This window comes from Trichosurus vulpecula, chromosome 3 (assembly GCF_011100635.1).
Source record: "Trichosurus vulpecula isolate mTriVul1 chromosome 3, mTriVul1.pri, whole genome shotgun sequence".
Lineage (NCBI taxonomy): Eukaryota > Metazoa > Chordata > Mammalia > Diprotodontia > Phalangeridae > Trichosurus > Trichosurus vulpecula.
The window spans coordinates 171,652,288-171,673,024 of NC_050575.1; the positions used below are offsets into that span (position 1 = coordinate 171,652,288).

General features: G+C 44.8%; 1 protein-coding gene across 1 annotated transcript in view; it reads left to right on the plus strand.

Annotated features, from left to right (window-relative positions):
* The window catches only part of NOTCH1 (notch receptor 1), a 73,402-nt gene extending 54,806 nt beyond the window's left edge, over positions 1 to 18,596 (plus strand). Inside the window, exons 18-34 of the mRNA XM_036749531.1 lie at positions 535 to 763; positions 2,197 to 2,398; positions 3,230 to 3,383; positions 3,863 to 4,047; positions 5,288 to 5,420; positions 6,093 to 6,350; positions 6,484 to 6,596; positions 6,824 to 7,392; positions 7,790 to 8,218; positions 8,995 to 9,143; positions 10,069 to 10,285; positions 10,607 to 10,694; positions 10,878 to 11,043; positions 11,718 to 12,013; positions 14,096 to 14,243; positions 14,368 to 14,465; positions 15,953 to 18,596. Coding sequence (XP_036605426.1) covers positions 535 to 763; positions 2,197 to 2,398; positions 3,230 to 3,383; positions 3,863 to 4,047; positions 5,288 to 5,420; positions 6,093 to 6,350; positions 6,484 to 6,596; positions 6,824 to 7,392; positions 7,790 to 8,218; positions 8,995 to 9,143; positions 10,069 to 10,285; positions 10,607 to 10,694; positions 10,878 to 11,043; positions 11,718 to 12,013; positions 14,096 to 14,243; positions 14,368 to 14,465; positions 15,953 to 17,413 — 4,895 coding nt within the window. The 3' untranslated portion in view covers positions 17,414 to 18,596. The remainder of the gene's footprint in view (positions 1 to 534; positions 764 to 2,196; positions 2,399 to 3,229; positions 3,384 to 3,862; positions 4,048 to 5,287; positions 5,421 to 6,092; positions 6,351 to 6,483; positions 6,597 to 6,823; positions 7,393 to 7,789; positions 8,219 to 8,994; positions 9,144 to 10,068; positions 10,286 to 10,606; positions 10,695 to 10,877; positions 11,044 to 11,717; positions 12,014 to 14,095; positions 14,244 to 14,367; positions 14,466 to 15,952) is intronic.
* The last annotated feature ends 2,141 nt before the right edge of the window (positions 18,597 to 20,737 follow it).

Here is a 20,737-nt window from a genome sequence, read left to right on the forward strand (position 1 = left end):
GAGACAGAGAGCATTCATTAAAATTACTTTAGAATTCAACTGCCTTTCTGCAGTTTTAGTTAATGGACATACATATGTTCTCATTTCACATAAGTCTTTCTATATATTTTAAATTGCCTCATCAACTGTAATTTGTACAGTCATTCCCAATTGACAGGTACGTCCTTTTTATCTCTTTTTTTGCTACCACAAAAAATGCTTCTCTGAATGTTTTGGCTTCATAAGACCTTTCTGCTTTTGACCTCCTTGGAGGACCGCAGTGGTTGGATCTCTGGGTCAAGGGGAATGAATAACTTAGTGACTTTTTCTGCATAGTTCCACATTATTTTTCAGAATAAGTGGATCGATTCATTGGACTACCAATGATGTGTTAGTGTGCCTGTCTTCCTTTAGCCTTGCCAACCTTTGACCCATTTAGTCTTGTCTTTGCCCCTTTGTGGGGTGCAGAAAGCTTAGGATTATTTTAATTGGTGATTTGAAACAACCTCTCATGGTTGTTGATCTGCGATTGACTGTTGCTGTGTGACCTCTTAGATCCTTGTCACAATGGTGGTGCCTGCTCGGATGGTATCAATACCGCCTTCTGTGACTGCCTGCCCGGCTTCCGTGGTCCCCAGTGCGAGGAGGACATCAACGAGTGTGCCAGCAACCCATGTAAGAATGGGGCCAATTGTACCGACTGTGTCAACAGTTATACCTGTACATGTCCATCTGGCTTCAGTGGAATCCACTGTGAGAACAACACTCCAGATTGCACCGAGAGGTGAGAAATTATGTACAGGAGGCAGAGATCTCTAAAATGTCCCATCTAGTTAGCTCACTTCTATGTAAATTGTGGGGAAAGTGCTTTGTAAATGTTACTTATATAAATAGGGATGTTTTTGTCCCAGAAGCAACACTGGGTGGAGGAGAGTGAAGAGATTTTCTGGTCTTCTCCTGGACTCAGTTCTGTCACTAATTTATGTGCTTTGAGACTTTGGGCAAATGATTTCACCTCAGTCCCCCAATATCTATCTTCATCAGTAAAATGGAGAATATAAATAAATACTCTGCCTATGTCACAGGGATGTGGTGAGCATCCATTGAAATAATGAATATGAAAGTGCATTATAACAAATGTGAGGATGAGTCAGAAAAGCATTGGACTGACTTACCCTACCTCCGACTCTTGACAGCTTTAAGGTCCACCTGACCTTTCAGCAAATGGCTTCTTTCACTCTTTAGGACTTGACTACCCCTATGTCTAAAATGAAGAGGCTTAGATTGGATGATCTCCCAAAGTCGTAGAATTGTTATGATTTTTTTTATTACTTGATGAACAAAGACATACACGAAAGTGTTTTGGGAAATGTACTTGCTTTGGAATACTATTGTTATAAGAAATATAATGTAGAGAGAATCAGCCAGGTGGCGCTGTGGATAGAATATTGGGACTGGAGTCAGGAAGACCTGAATTCAAATATGGACCCTGGGCAAGGCACTTAACTAACCTCCTCCTGTTTCCTCAACTGTAAAATGGCGATCATAATAGCTACCTCACAGGGGATCAAGTGAGATATTTACAAAGTGCTTGGCACAGATATAAATGCTAACTGCTATTATCATAAATGAGGAAAATTTCAGCTTCTTAGACACTTAGAGAAACCCAAATGAAATGAGCGCTCTAGAAGAGCAAAATCAGTATTTTAATGTCAGTTTTGTGAAGATGAATAATTTTGAAAGACTTAAAAGCTGATTAACCCAATGATCAACATTGATTCCAGAGAACTGATGAAGATTAATGCTGCCCACTTCATATCAGAAAGATGATAGACCAATATGCAGAATAAGAAACAAATTTTTGCATGTGACCAATGTGGGATTTTAAAAATTTCTGCTTATGTGATATAAGGGTTCTGTATTTTATTTTCTTAGTAGATAGAGGAGGTGGGAGGAACAAAGAAAACGAATGCTTAACAATCAGAAATGATAATGATAAAGAATTAAATGTGCCATAACATCTCAAACTAAAAAGAGAAAGAAAATATGCTTGCTTCAAGGACTTTTTTGGGGGGGCAGTATCTAGTGCTTGAAGAGCAGGTTTGACTCTACACTGAGATGTTTTTGCAGATGGCCATGGGATTAGCTGGTTTGGAGCACAGTGTGATATTCATTATTGTGATTATAACTGGTACTTATACTCCTTCTGCCTTTCAGCTCCTGCTTTAATGGGGGCACCTGTGTGGATGGCATCAACACCTTCACCTGCCTCTGCCCACCAGGCTTCACAGGCAGCTACTGTCAACATGACATAAATGAATGCGACTCACGCCCTTGCCTACATGGGGGTACCTGCCAGGACAGCTACGGCACCTACAAGTGTACCTGTCCTCAAGGGTACACAGGCCTCAATTGCCAGGTGACTGTTGACATAAACCATGCTTCTATATCATGTTGGTCAGATAGAAGAGGTCTTGAGCTCCTTTATACTTTAGGGGCTTGTACTCTGTTTTAAGCAAAACCTAATGTATGAAAACCCATCTCATTAGTCACTAAGAGGCATGGTGGGAAAGCAGTGAGGTAGAGTGGAGAGAGCCTTGGACTTCAGTTCAGAGACCCGAGTTTTTGCCATGGAATAGCTTTGTGACCTTGGGGGAGAGTCCCTTCTCTCTGGGCTTCACTTTCCTCATCTTGTTCCATGAAGAAGCTGGTCACTAGATGATCTTGGAGAGGCCTCCTCTAGCTCTTCGGATTCTAAGATTCTCAAAAAAAAAAAAAGCACAAAGAAATCCCTGCCCTCAACCTTGAGAGAAAAGGGTGACACTTGAAGGACAGAGAATTTATCAAGAAGGATGATTTGAATTAAAATTCCAAGGATCAGTGGATAGGATTTGGCTGGGCAGAAGAAAGTAGGGAGGAGAGGTGTGTTCCAGGTAAAGAGAGAATCACTATTATAGGCAGGAAAGTGGAAAGTGGGCATGGCTTATTTCTGGGACAGTGAAGACATCATCTAAGGAGTGATGGTGGATTTGACAAAAGGATTTTTCACCTTACAAGACAAGCTAGTGCAGATCTCCATTTAGGTGTTAAGATGAAACACAATTTCAGTTGTAACTAGTGTACCTTTAGAAAGAAAACCTGTATATAAAACAAGGTCTATCTATAAATTGTCCGAGAAATTAACAGACTAAGTCCCCATTGTTCTTTTGGACCTAACAGAAGGATTTGATTTGCCAATTCCCTTCCCTAGAACCTGGTACGCTGGTGCGACTCATCACCCTGTAAGAATGGCGGGACGTGCTGGCAGACCAACAATCTGTACCGCTGTGAGTGCGTCAGGGGCTGGACTGGCCTCTACTGTGATGTACCCAGTGTGTCCTGTGAGGTGGCTGCCAAGCAGCAAGGTGAGCAGCTCCTCCCATTGGTGGGCAAACAGGGAAGGTAATGGAAGGATCATAACAGGTTTCAGTGCAGGCCCATGCTGTTTGTACATCCAGGAGCCACCTCCCTCGGTTTTTTGGCATACAAACAATCCAGGCATTTGCCTATGGGGACTCCAGAAACCAGCCATTGCTCAGGCTGCTGGACCCATATAGCACAGCTTATGTCATGACTGCTTCCTAATTAGCACATAGTGCTAAGGGGACAGAGGGCATGGTCTTATCCTTGTGCAGAGTTCTTAAAAGAATGCTGTTTCTTATCCATAAACCACCTCCTATCATTGTAGAAATCAAAAGGGGGCTTCATGGGACTAAAAGTATTATATATTTTTTAGTTCTTTCGTGGGTCACTGTGGCTAAAAAAAAAGAAAGAAAATCCATCTCCTAGTAGCCAGTCCCTTGATTATCACCACAGGCTGAGCCCTCTTTCCTGTTCCCTGTAGATACTGATGTGGCCCACCTGTGCCAGAACTCTGGGCTCTGCATGGACACTGGTAACACCCACTACTGCCGCTGCCAGCCAGGCTATACAGGGAGCTACTGTGAGGAGCAGGTAGATGAGTGCTCTCCCAATCCCTGCCAGAATGGAGCTACCTGTACGGACTATCTGGGAGGCTATTCGTGTGAGGTGAGTAGGAACACAAGGGACTGGCACTTCCCAGAAAGACACAACAAACACACTCCCATGGGCACTTGGCAATGCCATTATCGACTGGATTGTCCTCTAAAGCGAGTGCCTTCTTGACTGGTGGGATGGCCCTAAGTCTAATGAGGGCTTATGTGTCTGCAGCCCTGTGCTGGTCATATGTGTGGTGCCAGGCTTTGAGGAACTCAAAGTGTCATTAGGAAGGTTCACACTGGGCAATTCTTCATATTTTTGCCACTTTTTTCTACTGCCATTACTGCTATATATGATTAAGGGGAGTTTTACATTTATGTGAGGTCACCCTGGCTCAAAAATTTATCACCTAGCAGCCAGTTTCTAGATCTCCATACTTAGGTTGGACTTTGGATAGCATACCTCTTGTTTGGTTGTGTACTTGAAACCATTTTGGCTCGGCAATCAGACCCTACCAGAGCTTGTTCTCTGCTGAAACAGCCTTTGAAACCCCTGGATCTCCATGCCACAAGGAGGCATTAGAGTGTGTGAGTGTAGAAACAGCTCTTGCACACAGAACAGAGAGAGACCAGTCTAAGAGAGAGTAGAACTACACCCAACCTATGTGACTCTGGCACTAATTTGAAGAAGGTGGCAAGAAAATTGATAGAGAAGGCTAAGTTCTTGAGTTGGCCCCCAAAATAGATAGATACTAGGAGTTAGGGGATGACATTCTAAGTCAGCCTGAGAAAAAAGTGGGATGCAGGCTACTTTGAGGATAATGTGATTTTTTTCAGGATCTAGAAGCCAAATTGGTGATTTTCCTGAGGGAAGTGGGTATTTTGTAAAGTAGGTTTGGGAGAAGGCAGGGAAAGGTGGTGGGGCAGGGTAGTGGTAGAATTATGTCCCATACTGTAGGAAGGAGAAAACACTGGCACACATGACGCCCTTACAGAAAAATACAGGCTAGGGTGTTCATTTTGCTCTGAATTCCTCACTGTTGGTTGTGAGTGCTGAACAAGGTGGTATGGTGGTGAGGGAAGGCTTCTGGGCAGAAGCAGGGCTAGTGTAGATACCCTCTTAGGAAGAGTCACCCCCAATCCCCCGAGTCTTAAAGCCCATTCTGGTTTTGCCCTTGAATGTTGCAGGGGCTGAGGAAATGGGGGCCAGGACTGCAACATTCTGTATCTAATGTTTAGGCCTCCTGAGGCAGGTGAGTCCATTCAGGGCCAGGCTGTGATGTTTTCCCCTTTCTCCTCTTCCTTTTCAGTGTGTCGCCGGCTACCATGGAGTGAACTGCTCTGAGGAGATCAATGAATGTTTGTCCCATCCTTGCCAGAATGGTGGCACATGCATCGATCTGATCAATACATACAAGTGCTCGTGTCCTAGAGGGACTCAGGGTAAGGGAGCTATCTTTACCAGGTGAAAGACCTTGGGACTGTTCAGAGGAAATGCAAATAGAGAACATGCAAGAGTGCAGAAGGGTAAAGATGAAAGCCATGTATTCTCTGTGAGAAATTGAAGGGGGTAGGAAATGCTTCCAGCCATGTAGAGAGTCAGAGAATAAAGGAAGTCTTGGTGGAGGAGGTGATCACCTCAGAGCTAGCAGCCTGTTTTGAACTCTTGCCAATTTTCACACATCTATGTCTACTACCACTCTCTCCCGAATTCAGTATGTTTTCACATAGTTTTATTTCTTTAGGGCTTTTCACTGTCCCCAGTGGCCATGCTTAGGTTAAACCCAAATGACTTACGTTGGCTTTTAGTAATCCTAGCCCCCTCAAGTAACATCCATCCCACCTCCTGACCCTGTCTTTCGATATGTTATGTAGTGGAAGGAGCACTGCATTCAGGGAGTCTGGAGACCCAGATTCCAGTCTTGGCTATGCCAATAAGCATCTGAATGACCCCAGACAAGTCATTTCTCCCCGCTCTGGCCTTCCTATTTCTCATTTATTAAATGGAAAAAAAAATTAGACTGGATGATGTCTGAGGAATTTGCTACCTCTGTGTTGTCTATGGCGTTGGGGACTGGCTACACACTTTCCTCTTCCCTGTGTGGTTGTTGGCAGGTGTGCACTGTGAGATCAACGTGGATGACTGCAATCCCTTCATCGATCCCCTTACCCGGGGGCCGAAATGTTTCAATAGTGGCAAGTGTGTTGACCAAGTTGGAGGCTACAGTTGTAACTGCCCTCCTGGTTTTGTTGGAGAGCGCTGTGAAGGGGATGTCAATGAATGTCTCTCTAACCCTTGTGATCCCCATGGCACTCAGAACTGTGTACAGCGTGTCAATGACTTCAAGTGCGAATGTCGGCAGGGATACACAGGTAGGCGGGAGGGGAACAGGAGAAGGGAAGCTGTTTTAGGGACTGGGTGGGGGGAAGAAGTGGTAGGGAGATGGGCAGAATGAATGAAGGGCTGACCTTCCTCACTTTTACATACTGCCTATCTCCAACCCAGGGCGCCGCTGTGATTCAGTTGTTGATGGCTGTAAGGGCAAGCCTTGCAAGAATGGTGGGACCTGTGCTGTGGCAACCAACACCGGACGTGGCTTCATCTGCAACTGCCCCTCTGTACGTGGTGATGTGATTTTGTGGGGATACAGGGAGGGTTGGCAGAAAGGAGTAGAAGGGAGAGGGGAAATTAAAGATAAAGCCTCCATACTGTCTGATGACCTGGAGGTGACCAATCCTGTGTGTTTCACTGAACCCTCCTTCCAGAATCCTCTAGGGTTACACTGAATCATGGAATATGAGTCTGAGGAGGAAGAGATACTAAAAACTCTCTAAACTCTCCTCAGGGCTTTGAAGGTGCCACGTGTGAGAATGATTCCCGTACCTGCGGTAGCCTGCACTGCAGGAACGGGGGCACCTGTGTCTCTGGCCAGAAGAGCTCGAAGTGCTTGTGTATGGGAGCCTTTACGGGCCCTGAGTGCCAGTACCCAGTGAGCAGCCCGTGCCTCTCCAACCCCTGCTACAACCAGGGAACGTGCGAGTTCATCCCTGAGAGCCCCTTCTACCAGTGCCACTGCCCTGCCAACTTCAATGGGCTTTTGTGCCACATCCTGGACTACAGTTTCTTGGGTGGGGTGGGGAGAGACATCACCCCACCTGAATTTGAGGAGAAATGTGAGATCCCTGAGTGCAGGAAGGACACTGGTAATAAGATCTGTGATGGCAAGTGTAATAACCATGCTTGCGGCTGGGACGGCGGAGACTGTTCCCTTAACTTCAACGACCCCTGGAAGAATTGCACTCAGTCCCTGCAATGCTGGAAGTATTTCAACGATGGCAGCTGTGACAGCCAGTGCAACAATGCTGGCTGCCTGTTCGATGGCTTTGATTGCCAGAAAGTAGAGGTCCAGTGCAAGTGAGTCCCCTTGCCCTGCTTTTTCTTTCCTTCTACTTTTTCTTGCCTTATGAGATTCAGAAGGCCTTCATGCTGGTCCGCAGAAACAGCCACATATATTTGTGTTTTGCTGGGTTTTAGTGGTTAGGAAAAGCCTGAGTTCTGTCCCCCCATATTCCCTTCCAGAGGATGGGAAGGGGAGGAATTGGGGCAAGGGGTCAGTTTTTCTGTTGGGGGAATAGCATGAGCAAAACCTTACAGTTGAGAATGTTTCTCTGGTGTGTTCAGGGAATAGATTTGGAGACTGTTCCAAAGGGGACCCTGGTAGATGGTTCTAAGTGGCCAAGCTGTAGTTCATTTCAAGATACAGTGGAGGAATCCGTGGCTAGGAGATGACCATGTCTTCCTCTCCCTCTAGCCCCCTGTATGACCAATACTGTAAGGACCACTTCAGCGATGGCCACTGTGACCAGGGTTGCAACAACGCAGAGTGTGAGTGGGATGGTTTGGACTGTGCTGACAACATGCCCGAGAAGCTGGCGGATGGGACCCTGGTGGTCGTGGTGCTCATGCTCCCAGAAAACCTGAAGAACAACTCTTTCCACTTCCTTCGGGAGCTCAGCCGAGTGTTGCACACCAACGTGGTCTTCAAAAAGAATCCTAAGGGGGAGTACATGATCTACCCTTACTATGGCAATGCGGAGGAGCTGAAAAAGCACCACATCAAGAGGTCTGCAGAGAGCTGGGCTGACATGCCAGGCGCTGTCTTCAATACCATGAAGACTTCTCTTTACTCCCGAGTTGGAGGGAGGCAGCGGAGGGAGCTGGACCAGATGGACATCCGAGGGTGAGTCCAGTGGTTTTCTGGGGCCCTGAGTTCATCATCTTTTATCTTTGTTTTTCTAGCATTTCCATTTCTCGACATATCCTTTTACCCCGCCCTTATCCCATGTTACAAAGAATAAAAGGAAGAAGGAGAAAAGCAGTTCAGTAAAACCCATCAACACGTCAGTCAAGGCTGACAGTACATGCACTGTTTCTCTTCCCCTCCCCACTTTGCAAAGAAGGGAGGGAGATACATTCTCATCTCTTTTTGGGAGGATCAGGCTTAATCATCATTCAATCACATTATCTTAATAATGCTTCCATATAAACTTCATACTTTTGAAAGCATACTGACTGTGCATCAGTTTCTCCATCTTTCCCTAACGGGACTATTAATGAATATCACATGAGCTAGGGTATATGAAACTACTTTGATAAGTAGGGCAGATCTATACATCTCTGAGGGGCAGTAGTTCTTTTTTGGGAGGTGGGGAAGTTGCTAGGCCTTGCCTTCTTGAGTCCATCACCATTCTCAGTCCCAGTTCCACTGAAGGACAGGGTTAATGTAGCATCAAATGTTGCTTTGTTCAGGAACTGCCAAGCTTCTTAGTGACAAAGTTCTCTAGGCTGAAGACATTTTCTACCCTGTCTGTTCAGAAGGGTTAAAAGGAATTGATTTCCTCTGGAATGTGGACTGCCAAGCAAGGGGTTGGGGGAGAAGAAATGAGAGAATTCTGCCAATTCTCTCACTTGTATCCAGTCATCATTCCTGTTTCTCCCCATTCCCCATCCATACAGGTCAATTGTGTATCTGGAAATTGACAACCGCCAATGTATCCAGTCGTCCTCCCAGTGTTTTCAGAGTGCAACAGATGTGGCAGCCTTCCTGGGGGCCTTGGCTTCGATGGGGAACCTTAACATTCCCTACAAAATTGAAGCTGTACAGAGTAAGTAAGCCCATCAAATCCTAGGGTATATATAGCCTTGTTCACTTGGATGGAGACTAGAATTCTCCTACTCTAACACCATTCTTCCCTTTAGATTTCCTGCCTAGTTCACTCATTAGCCAGTTCCCAGATCTATATGTGGCTTATTTTCCTTCTTAAAAACCTTGAATTATTTTTATCTTTTTTGGGGGGTGGGGGGAGGATTGGGAGAAAGGAAGACAGTAAGGGTTAAATCCGTCTTAATTTCTCCAAAGACTGGGACTAAATCATCTTTGCCAGCTAGTTTGAGGGGTGTCCCACTTACACTGTTCTGTAGTCTGGAAAAGATTTTCTAGACCTGTACAGAGTACAAGGGAGACACCTCATGGTACCAATGGTGCCAGCTGTTAAGAATGGTACATCTTTGGAGAAGTAAGTTTATTGGTAAGTCATAGTAAGTAACTGGGATATCTGTTTTTCTATCCTCATCCACGCTCTACATTTCACTCCCCCTCCCCCTCCCCAGGCCTTTTTTCCCTTTGTTGGGTATTATTTCAAAATCATTACAGCTTTAAAAAAAAAAAAAACCAAGAATTGATCGGTGTCATGTGAGGAGTTGAAGTTTGTATCTTGAAAATCCCCCCTAAATCCTTTGTCTTAACAGCTCAATGCAAGTGCACTGATTTGAAGTTTGCTAATCCTTTTTCTTAAAGGAGAAAAAAGTAAAAGCTGTCTCCAGATACAGTGGGCTAGTGCAGGAGAGAATTTAGTGATATTTTGCAATTCTGATTAATCATGTATAAAATGACCTTATTTTGGGGGAGAATGATATAGAGCTAGTGAGTTACCTTTTATGAACTAATTTCACTCCATCTGACTACTCCGGTCCTTGACTTGATATGTAGCTCAATGTTCCGGTGTGTCCTCTTGCCCTGTCCCCTTGTAGGTAAGACAGTGGAATCCCCGGAGAACCCAAAGTTGTATCCTATGTATGTGGTGGTGGCTGCTTTGGCGCTGCTGGCCTTCATTGGCTTCGGTGTGCTGGTGTCAAGAAAACGGCGCAGGGAACATGGCCAGCTGTGGTTCCCTGAGGGCTTCAAAGTGACCGAGTCCAGCAAGAAGAAACGGCGGGAGCCTTTAGGCGAGGATTCAGTGGGATTGAAGTAAGTCACGCAGCGGAGATTTTAACCCATCTGACTCCAGGAAAAGTGGGCGGAGGTCTGAGGGGTGTGTGTTGGGAACAGGCACTGTCCTCTTTAACTGTGGTGTTCTGCGCAGTGGGAAGATCTTTCCCCAGGGAAACTTCCCTTTTCCGTTTCTTGCATGGTGGATTATGTTCTGTGAGAGCAGTGGCCATTCAGTGTATTGAGCAGTTGTAGATGGGGTCCAGAGGGGAAAGAGCTGGGGAGGAGTCTTGTGAAATGTTCCCAGACTCTCTCAGTGAGCATACTTCACTCTTATCCTTCCCTCTACCCTTTCCAAAGACCCCTGAAGAATGCCTCAGACGGTGCCTTAATGGATGACAACCAGAATGAATGGGGAGATGAAGACCTGGAGACCAAGAAATTCAGGGTGAGCTCTGCTGCCTGCCAGCTGGAGATAGGGTCAATGAAAGGCCTTTATAAGTTGGCTCCTGATTCCTGGGAGTTTCTAGTATTTGGATATAGCTTAATTGAAGCCTTCTTCCTGAAGCACCTGAAGCCTGATTTCTCTACCCACCCCCACCCCCACCTCCCTCTTCCCTTCCTTCCCCAGTTTGAAGACCAAGTCATGCTGCCAGACATGGATGATCAGACAGATCACCGGCAGTGGACTCAGCAGCATCTCGATGCTGCTGACCTTCGGATCCCCTCGATGGCTCCCACCCCACCACAGGGCGAGATTGATGCTGACTGCATGGATGTCAACGTCAGAGGTCCTGGTAAGGAGACCCTCCCTAAGGCTCCTCATGCTTTCTCTACTTCAGCATAGCTTGTAGATCTATTTATATAAACAGCTCCTGGCACTGTCCTTTCCCAAAATCCATTAACATCTTCTCTGGCATGTTCTAATTCCCACCCCCATTCCTCCGCCACATGCAGAAGGTCAATAGCAACATGGTGTGATCAACATTCTGAACGCTTGCTCTGTTGAATGGGGAGGAAAAACCCTTTTCAGTTCCGTTGGATTTCAAGTTCAGAAAAGGTTGTGGGAAACTTCTCAAGACTCCCAACACAAAAGTGTGTGTGGTCCACCCCCATCCCCAGCTTTCTCTTTAGGACAATTCACCAATTTCAAGTTTTGAGTAGCACATGGGATATTTAAATGTTCTTGTCTCTAGAAACTATATTTTACCCAAGCTGCCAGAGCATTCTCTTAATCATAGAGTTTAAAAAACCTTATTCCATATGGGCTTTTTGGTGGATAGAAGTGCAGATATTAAATGAAATGAGACAGTGGGGGTCAGTGACTGAACTGACAATCCAAGAGTTCTTTTTGTTAAGCTCCACCCTCAGATAAAATTTGGATGGAAAAAGAGAGTTCTAGTTTGTCTCTTTGGAAAGTAAAAACTATAGCAATATGAGACTAAATGGACATCACCTTCCTCTCCCATAGATGGTTTCACCCCCTTGATGATTGCTTCATGTAGTGGAGGGGGCCTAGAGACAGGCAACAGTGAAGAGGAGGAGGATGCGCCAGCTGTCATTTCGGACTTCATCTACCAGGGAGCTAGCCTGCACAACCAAACAGACCGAACTGGGGAGACAGCCCTTCATCTGGCTGCTCGCTACTCCCGTTCAGATGCAGCCAAACGTCTGCTGGAGGCCAGTGCAGATGCCAATATTCAAGACAACATGGGCCGGACTCCTCTCCATGCAGCTGTGTCTGCTGATGCTCAGGGGGTCTTCCAGGTAGGTGATTGCCAGGTGCTCTGAAGCATTCATCTTCTTTCTTTCCTGAACTTTTGGGACCAAGGCTGGTTGGGGCCGTGGGATTTGTGTGACAGTTTCTCATAAACCCCCAAAGAACTTAGCTGAAAATTATTAGTTCTGGATAGAGGCTAAGAAGGTATCAGCAAGCATTTTCTAAGCTCCTGCTATGGGATGGGTACTATGCAGAAAGTGTCACTTGAGCAGAGTTTTGAAGGGAACAAAGGTTTCTGAGAGGTGTGAGATGGGCATGTGTTCCAAGTGTGGTGTGAATGGTTCAAGAGGGATGGAAAATGAACACTAAACCTTGTGTACTAGAACTAGACAGAAAGTGGGGGCATTCTCATGCTTCACACATTAGGATGTAAACTTGAGGAATTTGTTCTCCCCAAAGGTGTTTTGGGCTTTAAAGACGGGGTTAGATAAATCTTTGGATGGTGGGGCCATAGCAGGTTACTAGGGGAGGCAAGAGGCATTTGGGGACATCCTTAGTTTATGAGATGATGTCAAGGAGGGTAATTATGGTCCCTCCCAAGTAGTCTCCTCAGAAGAGAGTTTACTGGGAAATCAGAGGGAGGGGGGAGAGCCTCAAGCTCTTCTCTACGATCTGGCACCTTGGTGTCACTGGGAGCCCTGAGAACACTGCACTTTGTCTCTTCTTGGTTCTTCTCACCAAGCCAGCAACATCCACACCCAGCCACTCTTGTTCTCTTGTGGTGGCCCCTCCCTTCTGTCTTTAGGCCAGAGGTATTCCCTGTGGCCATGAGGTGGGTTTACTGTGGCAGTTTCTTTGTCCTGTGCAGTGAATGAATGTGAGACAGAGGAACCCCCACAATGATAATATATTTCTGTTTTTGAGTACCTGTCCTGTGTGGAGGGACTCTACAGGAGTTGGTGAAAGGCAATTTTCTCTTAAGGAGGAGGAATCTTCTTTCCCTGCCTGGCCTACCAGGATCATGAAGCAAACCTCAATATGTGTGAAAACATGGATTTAGAATCATTATATTTGGAAGGACCTCTAGAGGTCATTTAGTCTAACCTCATTTTACAGATGCGGAAATTGAGTAAGAGGAGTGAAGCCATGCAGTCATCAAGGCCATGCAGTTAGTGGATGGCTGGATTTATGAAATGACAAAATAGGAAATGATGATTTACTACAAAATGCTATTCTGTATGATGAACTTTCCTAATGCATCTAAAATAAGATTGATTTACATATCCCTGCTTGTGTTGCTTGGGACCTACCTGAAGGCCAGGATCATTTACAGTCTTTGTTCATGACTGTTTTTCTTCCTTTTTCCCTTTTAATTTGTCCCTTCTCCCTGCGCCGCCCCCCCCCCCCCAATTTCATATCTCCTCCATGCTACTGTAGGCAGTATAAAAGCCCACACACAATAGGTACTCACTACCTATTATAGCCTTTAGGCCTGGGGATGCTCAGACTTCAATAGGTTGTTGACCCTGTAGTAAGGGTCATGCTTGGCCAAACGTGATGTAACTGAAGAAATCTCAGGGCTATCAGCCACTCCTCTGTGGCTATTTTCCCCCTTCCTGTCCTCTCTTCTATGTCAGAATCTCTTCTCAGGAAAAGATCATAGGCATTAGAGCTGGAAGGGATTTTAGTCATTATCTACTCCACGCACCTTAGAAAGAAGCAGCAACAGCTCTAGAGGTTCTGGTATCAGGCATTTCGGATCACTCAGAAGATATCACTGTGTGCCTTCTCCAGGGAGATTTCCTTATTACATATGATCACTTCCTGTAGTATAAGAATCTTGGCCCCTGAAAGGGGATTTTGGATGGGGGGGGGGGTGTTGATTAGAGGATACTTTTTAAGTCATGTACATACTACCCATATATCAGAAGGCCCTATCTATTTCCTTTTTTAGAATTCACCATTCTTCCTCATTCACTTAAGCTCAGAATATATTTCAGGCCTGCTATGTGGCTAACACAGCGTTCCACTTTGGCCAGGCACCTGGTCTTTTGATGCATGTCTCAGCAGTTGTGTTCCTCCTTGTCACCTCCTTGATTCTTAAATTCTCATTTTCTCTTGTTGCCTAGATCCTGATCCGGAATAGAGCTACAGATCTGGATGCTCGAATGCATGATGGGACCACCCCACTGATCCTGGCTGCCCGCTTGGCAGTGGAGGGCATGCTGGAGGACCTGATCAACTCCCATGCAGATGTCAATGCAGTTGATGATCTGGGTAGGCCCTGGGGGATGGAAGCTGGCTAGTGGTAGTAAGAAGAGAGCCATGGGGGTGAGATGGGAAGAACGTTTCTTGTTCCTTAACAGTTGATTAAATATGTTTTAACCTTCTTGTCCCCTAGGCAAGTCTGCCCTGCACTGGGCTGCTGCAGTAAATAATGTTGATGCTGCTGTTGTACTGCTGAAAAATGGAGCAAATAAGGATATGCAGAACAACAAGGTATACAGGAGACTGCATGGTTCCATGCACAGCAACAACTCAGGAAGGGTGGTGGGGGTGGGGGGTGGGGTGGGAGAGAGGCATTGCTATTTTAAAAGTTAAGTTTACCAGATCCCAGAGCTAGAAGACATGTAACACATGGAAAAGGCACTAGATACAGAATCACAAGGATCTAGATTTGAATCTTGACTGCTATTAGCTAGCCATGGGACCACAGGCAAGTCACTTGACCTCCGAGCCTCAGTTTCTGTATCTATAAAATGAGGATGATAATATCTGAGGCACTTAATTCACAGGTTTACTGTGGAGATGAATTAGGAAAAGCACTTAAGCAAACTTTAAGGAATACATACATACACACGCACGCACACAGAGTAAATTATGTGAAGGATATATTCTTTATATAATATGTACTATATAAAGAATATACATAAGTTTAAGTAACTAAAGGTAAACAGATAAGGACAGGATAAGGACTTGTCCCAAAGTCATTTCAGTCTGAACCATAACAGAAAAGATAAGGAAAATGATGGTGAAAAATGCTAACAAAAGTCTAATTTGATCCAGTTTCATGAGGAGGTGCAAGGGAGGCAGCAGTGGGGAAAGGGCGCTGGATTTAGAGTCAAAGGACTTGGAGGTGTGTCCATATGAAAGTCATCTTGGCCTGTTTTCACATCTGTAAAATAAAGGGATTGTACTGTTGGCCTCCAAGATCCTTCCGGTTCTAAATCCTGCGAACCTCTGAGTTCTGACCAAGTTTTAAGTTTTGAGTAAACATGTGGTTCCCTACCACTGTGAGAGGGTAGAATGTCTTCTTTCTCATCTGGTCCTCTCAACCCAATAGCCCAGTGACTGCAGGGAAAAGCAACACTGTTAGCTCCCTTGTGCACATGAGGAAATGGGAGCCTGTTGGTCCAGCTTTACCCTGTTTGGTCTGTTGTCCCTTCTGGAGAATGGATCTAGATGTAATAATATGAATCTTCATCCAAGATGCCAAGTAATTAAGCTTGGTTTTAGGATGCATCAGTGTTTGCTTTAAATCATTTCAAATTCCTGCCTAATTATGATATAGCTAATATTGAAATTAGTTTGTCTTCCATGAGTTCATATGTCACACAGGATGATGGAGAGACCTCTCCTGGGCTAAAACATTCACTTTGGATAAAATGGAAAGCAGACTGTCATGTTAGACTCAAAAGCTACCGAATGTAATAGGAAGTGTAGACAGGGTGGTGTAGTGGAGAGAAAACTGGATTTGAACCCGGGTTCAAATTTGCCTCTGACATCTACTTATCACTTCCACTCTCTAGAGACGAGTTTATTCATTTGTAAAATGAAGAGGTTGGACTCTGTGAACTTTAAGGTCCCTTCCCAGGGCTCATAATTGCAAACCATTCCGGATGACAGTTTAAATTCAGCTAGGGTACTGAAGAAACCTCTGCTGACTTTCTCCTAAACACTTGTTTGTTCTGTGCCTCTTCCTTCAGGAAGAAACGCCTCTGTTCCTCGCAGCCAGAGAAGGGAGTTATGAGACTGCCAAAGTTCTGCTGGACCATTTTGCAAACCGGGACATAACCGATCACATGGATCGACTGCCTCGCGATATTGCTCAAGAGCGGATGCACCATGACATTGTGCGGCTTCTGGATGAATACAATTTGGTGCGCAGCCCACCCCTGCACAATGGGCCACTGGGGGCACCCACCTTGTCTCCTCCACTCTGCTCCCCTAACAGTTACATTGGCAACCTGAAGCCAGCTGTCCAGGGCAAGAAGGCCCGGAAACCCAGCACCAAGGGACTCAGTTGTAATGGCAAGGATGCCAAAGACATCAAGGCCCGTAGGAAAAAGTCTCAAGATGGGAAGGGCTGCCTCTTGGACAGTTCCAGTGTTCTGTCCCCTGTTGACTCTCTTGAGTCACCCCATGGCTACCTGTCAGATGTGGCTTCTCCACCACTAATGACTTCCCCCTTCCAGCAGTCCCCATCCATGCCCCTGAACCACTTACCTGGTATGCCTGATGCCCATCTAAGCATCAATCACCTGAACATGGCTGGGAAGCAGGAGATGGCTGCACTGGGCAGTGCCAACCGCTTGGGTTTTGATGCCGTGCCGCCTCGCCTGTCTCACCTTCCTGTTGCTTCTAGTCCCAGCTCAGTAATGACTAGCGGATCTATGAATTTCGCAGTCGGCGGAACAGCCAGCCTGAATGGGCAATGTGAGTGGCTTTCACGACTCCAGAATGGGATGGTCCAAAATCAGTATAATCCACTGAGAGGGAACATCCCAGCTGGACCTCTGAATCCACCTGCCCAGAGCCTCCAGCACAACATCTTAGGGCCACTCCACAATGGCCTTTCCTCGACTACCCTGTCCCAGATGATGAGTTACCAGGGTATGCCTAACACACGGCTGGCTACCCAGCCCCACATGATGCAGGCCCAACAGTTGCAGCAGATGCAGCCACAGCAAAACTTGCAAGCACAGCAAAACTTGCAGCAGCAGCAGCAAAATTTGCAGCAGCAACAGCAGCAGCAGCACAACACAAGCTCCACGACAGGCCACATTGGCCAGAGTTTCCTTGGCAGCGAGTTGAACCAACAAGATGTACAACAGCTGGGGAGCAGTAGCATGGCTGTGCACACCATTCTGCCACAGGAGACCCAGATCCTGCCAACAACCCTGCCATCTTCTCTTTCTCAGCCCATGACCACTACTCAGTTCTTGACACCACCATCTCAACACAGTTACTCTTCCCCCATGGACAACACCCCCAGTCACCAGCTTCAAGTTCCTGATCATCCTTTCTTGACCCCATCCCCAGAGTCACCTGACCAGTGGTCTAGCTCCTCTCCACATTCCAACATCTCCGACTGGTCAGAAGGCATATCAAGCCCACCTACCAGTATGCAGTCACAGATAGCGCACATTCCAGATGCTTTTAAGTGAACACATGGTGTGTGTCTCACCACAAAACTTGATATCTTTTTCTTTCCTAAGAACCATGAAAGGAAAGAAGACATTCGGGAATGTGACTTGACTGAAGGATTCGATTTTCTTTTCTTTTTTTTATATGTTTTTATACAGAATAAGATGAAATTTTAATTTTTTTTAGTATTTATTTATGTACTTTTATTTTACATGAAAACACTGCCTTTTTATTTATATGTTCCATGTAGGTCTCAAAGAAAAAAGTTTGTTTTGAGACAAAATTAGCTGTTTAGAAAAATGATTTTCTTTAATAAGATGATTTTTTGTGTGTGTTTGTAAAGATAAGCAAAGATTCATGATTTAGAAGTTACACTTATTTATTGATAATCTTTCTAAATTCAGAGATAAATGATAGGAAGGGAGGAGAGGGGAAAGAGTTATTTTTAAACCAGCTATGCAGAAAAGCTCCCCCAAACTGCAGTTTTTCCCTGGCCCCATCCCACACCTGCCAGTACCACCCATTGCCTTAGTCATCTTTCAGTGTTTTCAGTATCAGTGGACTGACAACATCTGTCTCTGCAAGTAGAAGTTGTAAAAGTTTAAATTTTCAAAAAAACCTAAAAGAAAAGAAAAAAAAAGATACTTTGAGGCCTTCAGCAGAAGCCCTGTATTAATTTGCATGTCTGGCTTTAATAAGAATTTGAGGTATCTTAAAATGGAATGATTTTTTGAAATGTGCGTAAAATGTTTCCTTGAGGATACATTTTATGGTACCAATCATGAATCTTTGTTTACAATTTCAGTATTATGTAGTTTCAGGTTCTTGTTCTTTCAAAAAAAAAAGGTTTTGGGGTTTTTTTTTTTATTTAAACACTGATATGAGCAGTGAGGCCTTCAGACCTATGCTCATTATTAAGCTAATAGATTTTCATACCTTAGATGCCACCAGTTCAGAAAAAAAAAAAGACATAAAACAGGACTGCGCATGGCATCAACAAAGGAAAAGAAACACCTCACCTTTAATGTCTTTTTTTCAGGTTCAGCATATAATTGAATGAACAAGTTCTGGGATTGGGGTTTGGTATAACCCCACCTTGATTTTCTGCTCCTATTTTTTATAGGAAGTTTTCCAGGACACTTTAGCTACCTGCATAAAGGTTTTTTGGTGGTTTTTTTTTTTTAAACAAATTCATTATACCAGTCTAGGCCACAGCCTGCTTCAGTCCCACCCAGACATCCCTTTCAGCTTTGGGATGTGGGGTATTTATGGTAAGTTGAAGTTGTATCTGGTTTGGGGAGTACACTGAAGCCTCTAGTCCTAAGGACTAGAAGAGTGAGTGAGAAATGCAGCTCAGGACTTGGGTAATGAAGTTGTTTTAAATGTAATGTTGGCCATTGGACCCTCTCCATTCCCAGTGGTGTATCTCAGTTATGAGGTGACACATGCTTGAGCGTGAGGGGAGGCAAAAAGAATAACCATATAATCTAATGTATAAGCCTATGGCAAGTTAAATGTTTGTAAATAAATTTTTAAAAGGTGGATTTTGTTTCAAAAATCTAAATAAACAAGTTTTAAATATTTCATGCCAATTAGAGATGTCAGAATATTGCTCCACCTGCAACTGAAGAATTGCCTGGATGTGCAGGGATGTATGTTTGTTAACCAAGAAAAGCACTCTCCTGCATTTTGGATATCAGGCCAATTTAGACGGCCAGTACTTCAAGCCTGCACCTTTCCAAACAGTGATGTTGTGGCATCCCTAAAGTGCATGACTAAACATCATATGATGTTGATTCTTTTCATGTTTTATAAACTAGACTGTAGTTTACAGAAGAGAAGAAATCCTTTAATAAAGTTGTCTACATGCAGGTTACAAAAAATTATGTACTTCTTGTTTTTGTTAACTGATTTGCAATAAATGATTCTGTCATCTAGATTTTACTAAATCTGGGTATGGTGATTGGTACTCTTCCCCACCCCCCCACCTTTTTTTGGATTGTAAAGCAAAGAGCAGAATTCTCTGTTCTAGAAACAGATGGCTGAAGGGCAGTAGGAATCTTCTGAAGTTAGAGATATGAAACAGCTTTCCCAAGTCAGGGAAGACTGGAGTAGAGATGGGAGTTTAGGGTATCTCCTTTCTCCAGAAATTTTGGGACGTTTCAACAAATTAGAATGTGTGTCTAGAGACTCAGTCATGGAGGTCAGGAAACCAGAAATGGTCTGCTTTAAGCAAGGTCCAGACTGCCATTTTGAGACTTCTTAGTGTCAAGCAGCATAAACTATTAAAGTATAATTGGGTTCATGATCTGACAAGAGAGCTATTAGCTCTCTTGTGTCTCCCCTAAATGTCATTCAAATACTGCTACCTCCATGATTTCCCTGATCACTTTACTCCTCTTCCTCCCACCCCCACCCCAAAGTGACTTTTCCCTACTATGGATGACACTTTGCACTTCTCTTGTGGCATTTTTCAAATTCTTCCCCATGTAATTACATGCTTATTCTATCGTTCTTCATGTAATTGTAAGGTCCTTCAGGGTAGAGCCAGATCTTGCTCAGCAATATCCCCTGCAAAATTCTAGAGCAAGAAGAAAACATTCCATCCAGTCAGGTCTCCGACCTCCTGCTGCAAGAGAAGAAATACCACCACTGAGCACCAGACTTCTCCCTTCCAGGGAAGAGTGGCTATTCCACTAAGTCTCTGGCCTGGTCATCTGCCTTGGGGGAAGGCGAGTAACACATTCCTTCAGCTCCAAGCACACTTGAACTGCCTAGGGCCCTAAGAGTACTCCACCTTGTGACCAAACCCCTATGAATCTACCTAAACTCATCAATAATGAAAAAAATTATACCTTCCTCATCCCAATAATTGTGAACCTATAACAATCATCATGAAGGCCCTGTTCCTGACCCCCCAATACCTGATGTTATTCCATTCCCCTCAATCAAACCTTACTTCATCTGACAACCCCATTCCGGCAATGTCCCACTCTAAAGCTATCTACTGCTTAACCATGTACCCTCTGGAATGCCTGCTCCATCCGTAGGCAACAAATTTGCCTTCATCTTTACACTTTTCCTTTCCTACTCCCATCTTCCGGTTCTCCTTGAGACCTAACTCCCTCCTGATGACACCTTCCCTCACTCATGACTCATTGGTCAAGGTGAAATAGTTGGGCAACTTCTTGCTCCCCATTGCTACTCCCAAATTCTTCCTCTGCCACTATCATTCAGTAACCTCTCCTTTGAAGTTCATTCAGTCTGCATCTACCACGAAATCAAAATTCTCACATCTGCTGTCTACCAACTTCTACAACATTTCCCCTTCTTTCCTCAATGAG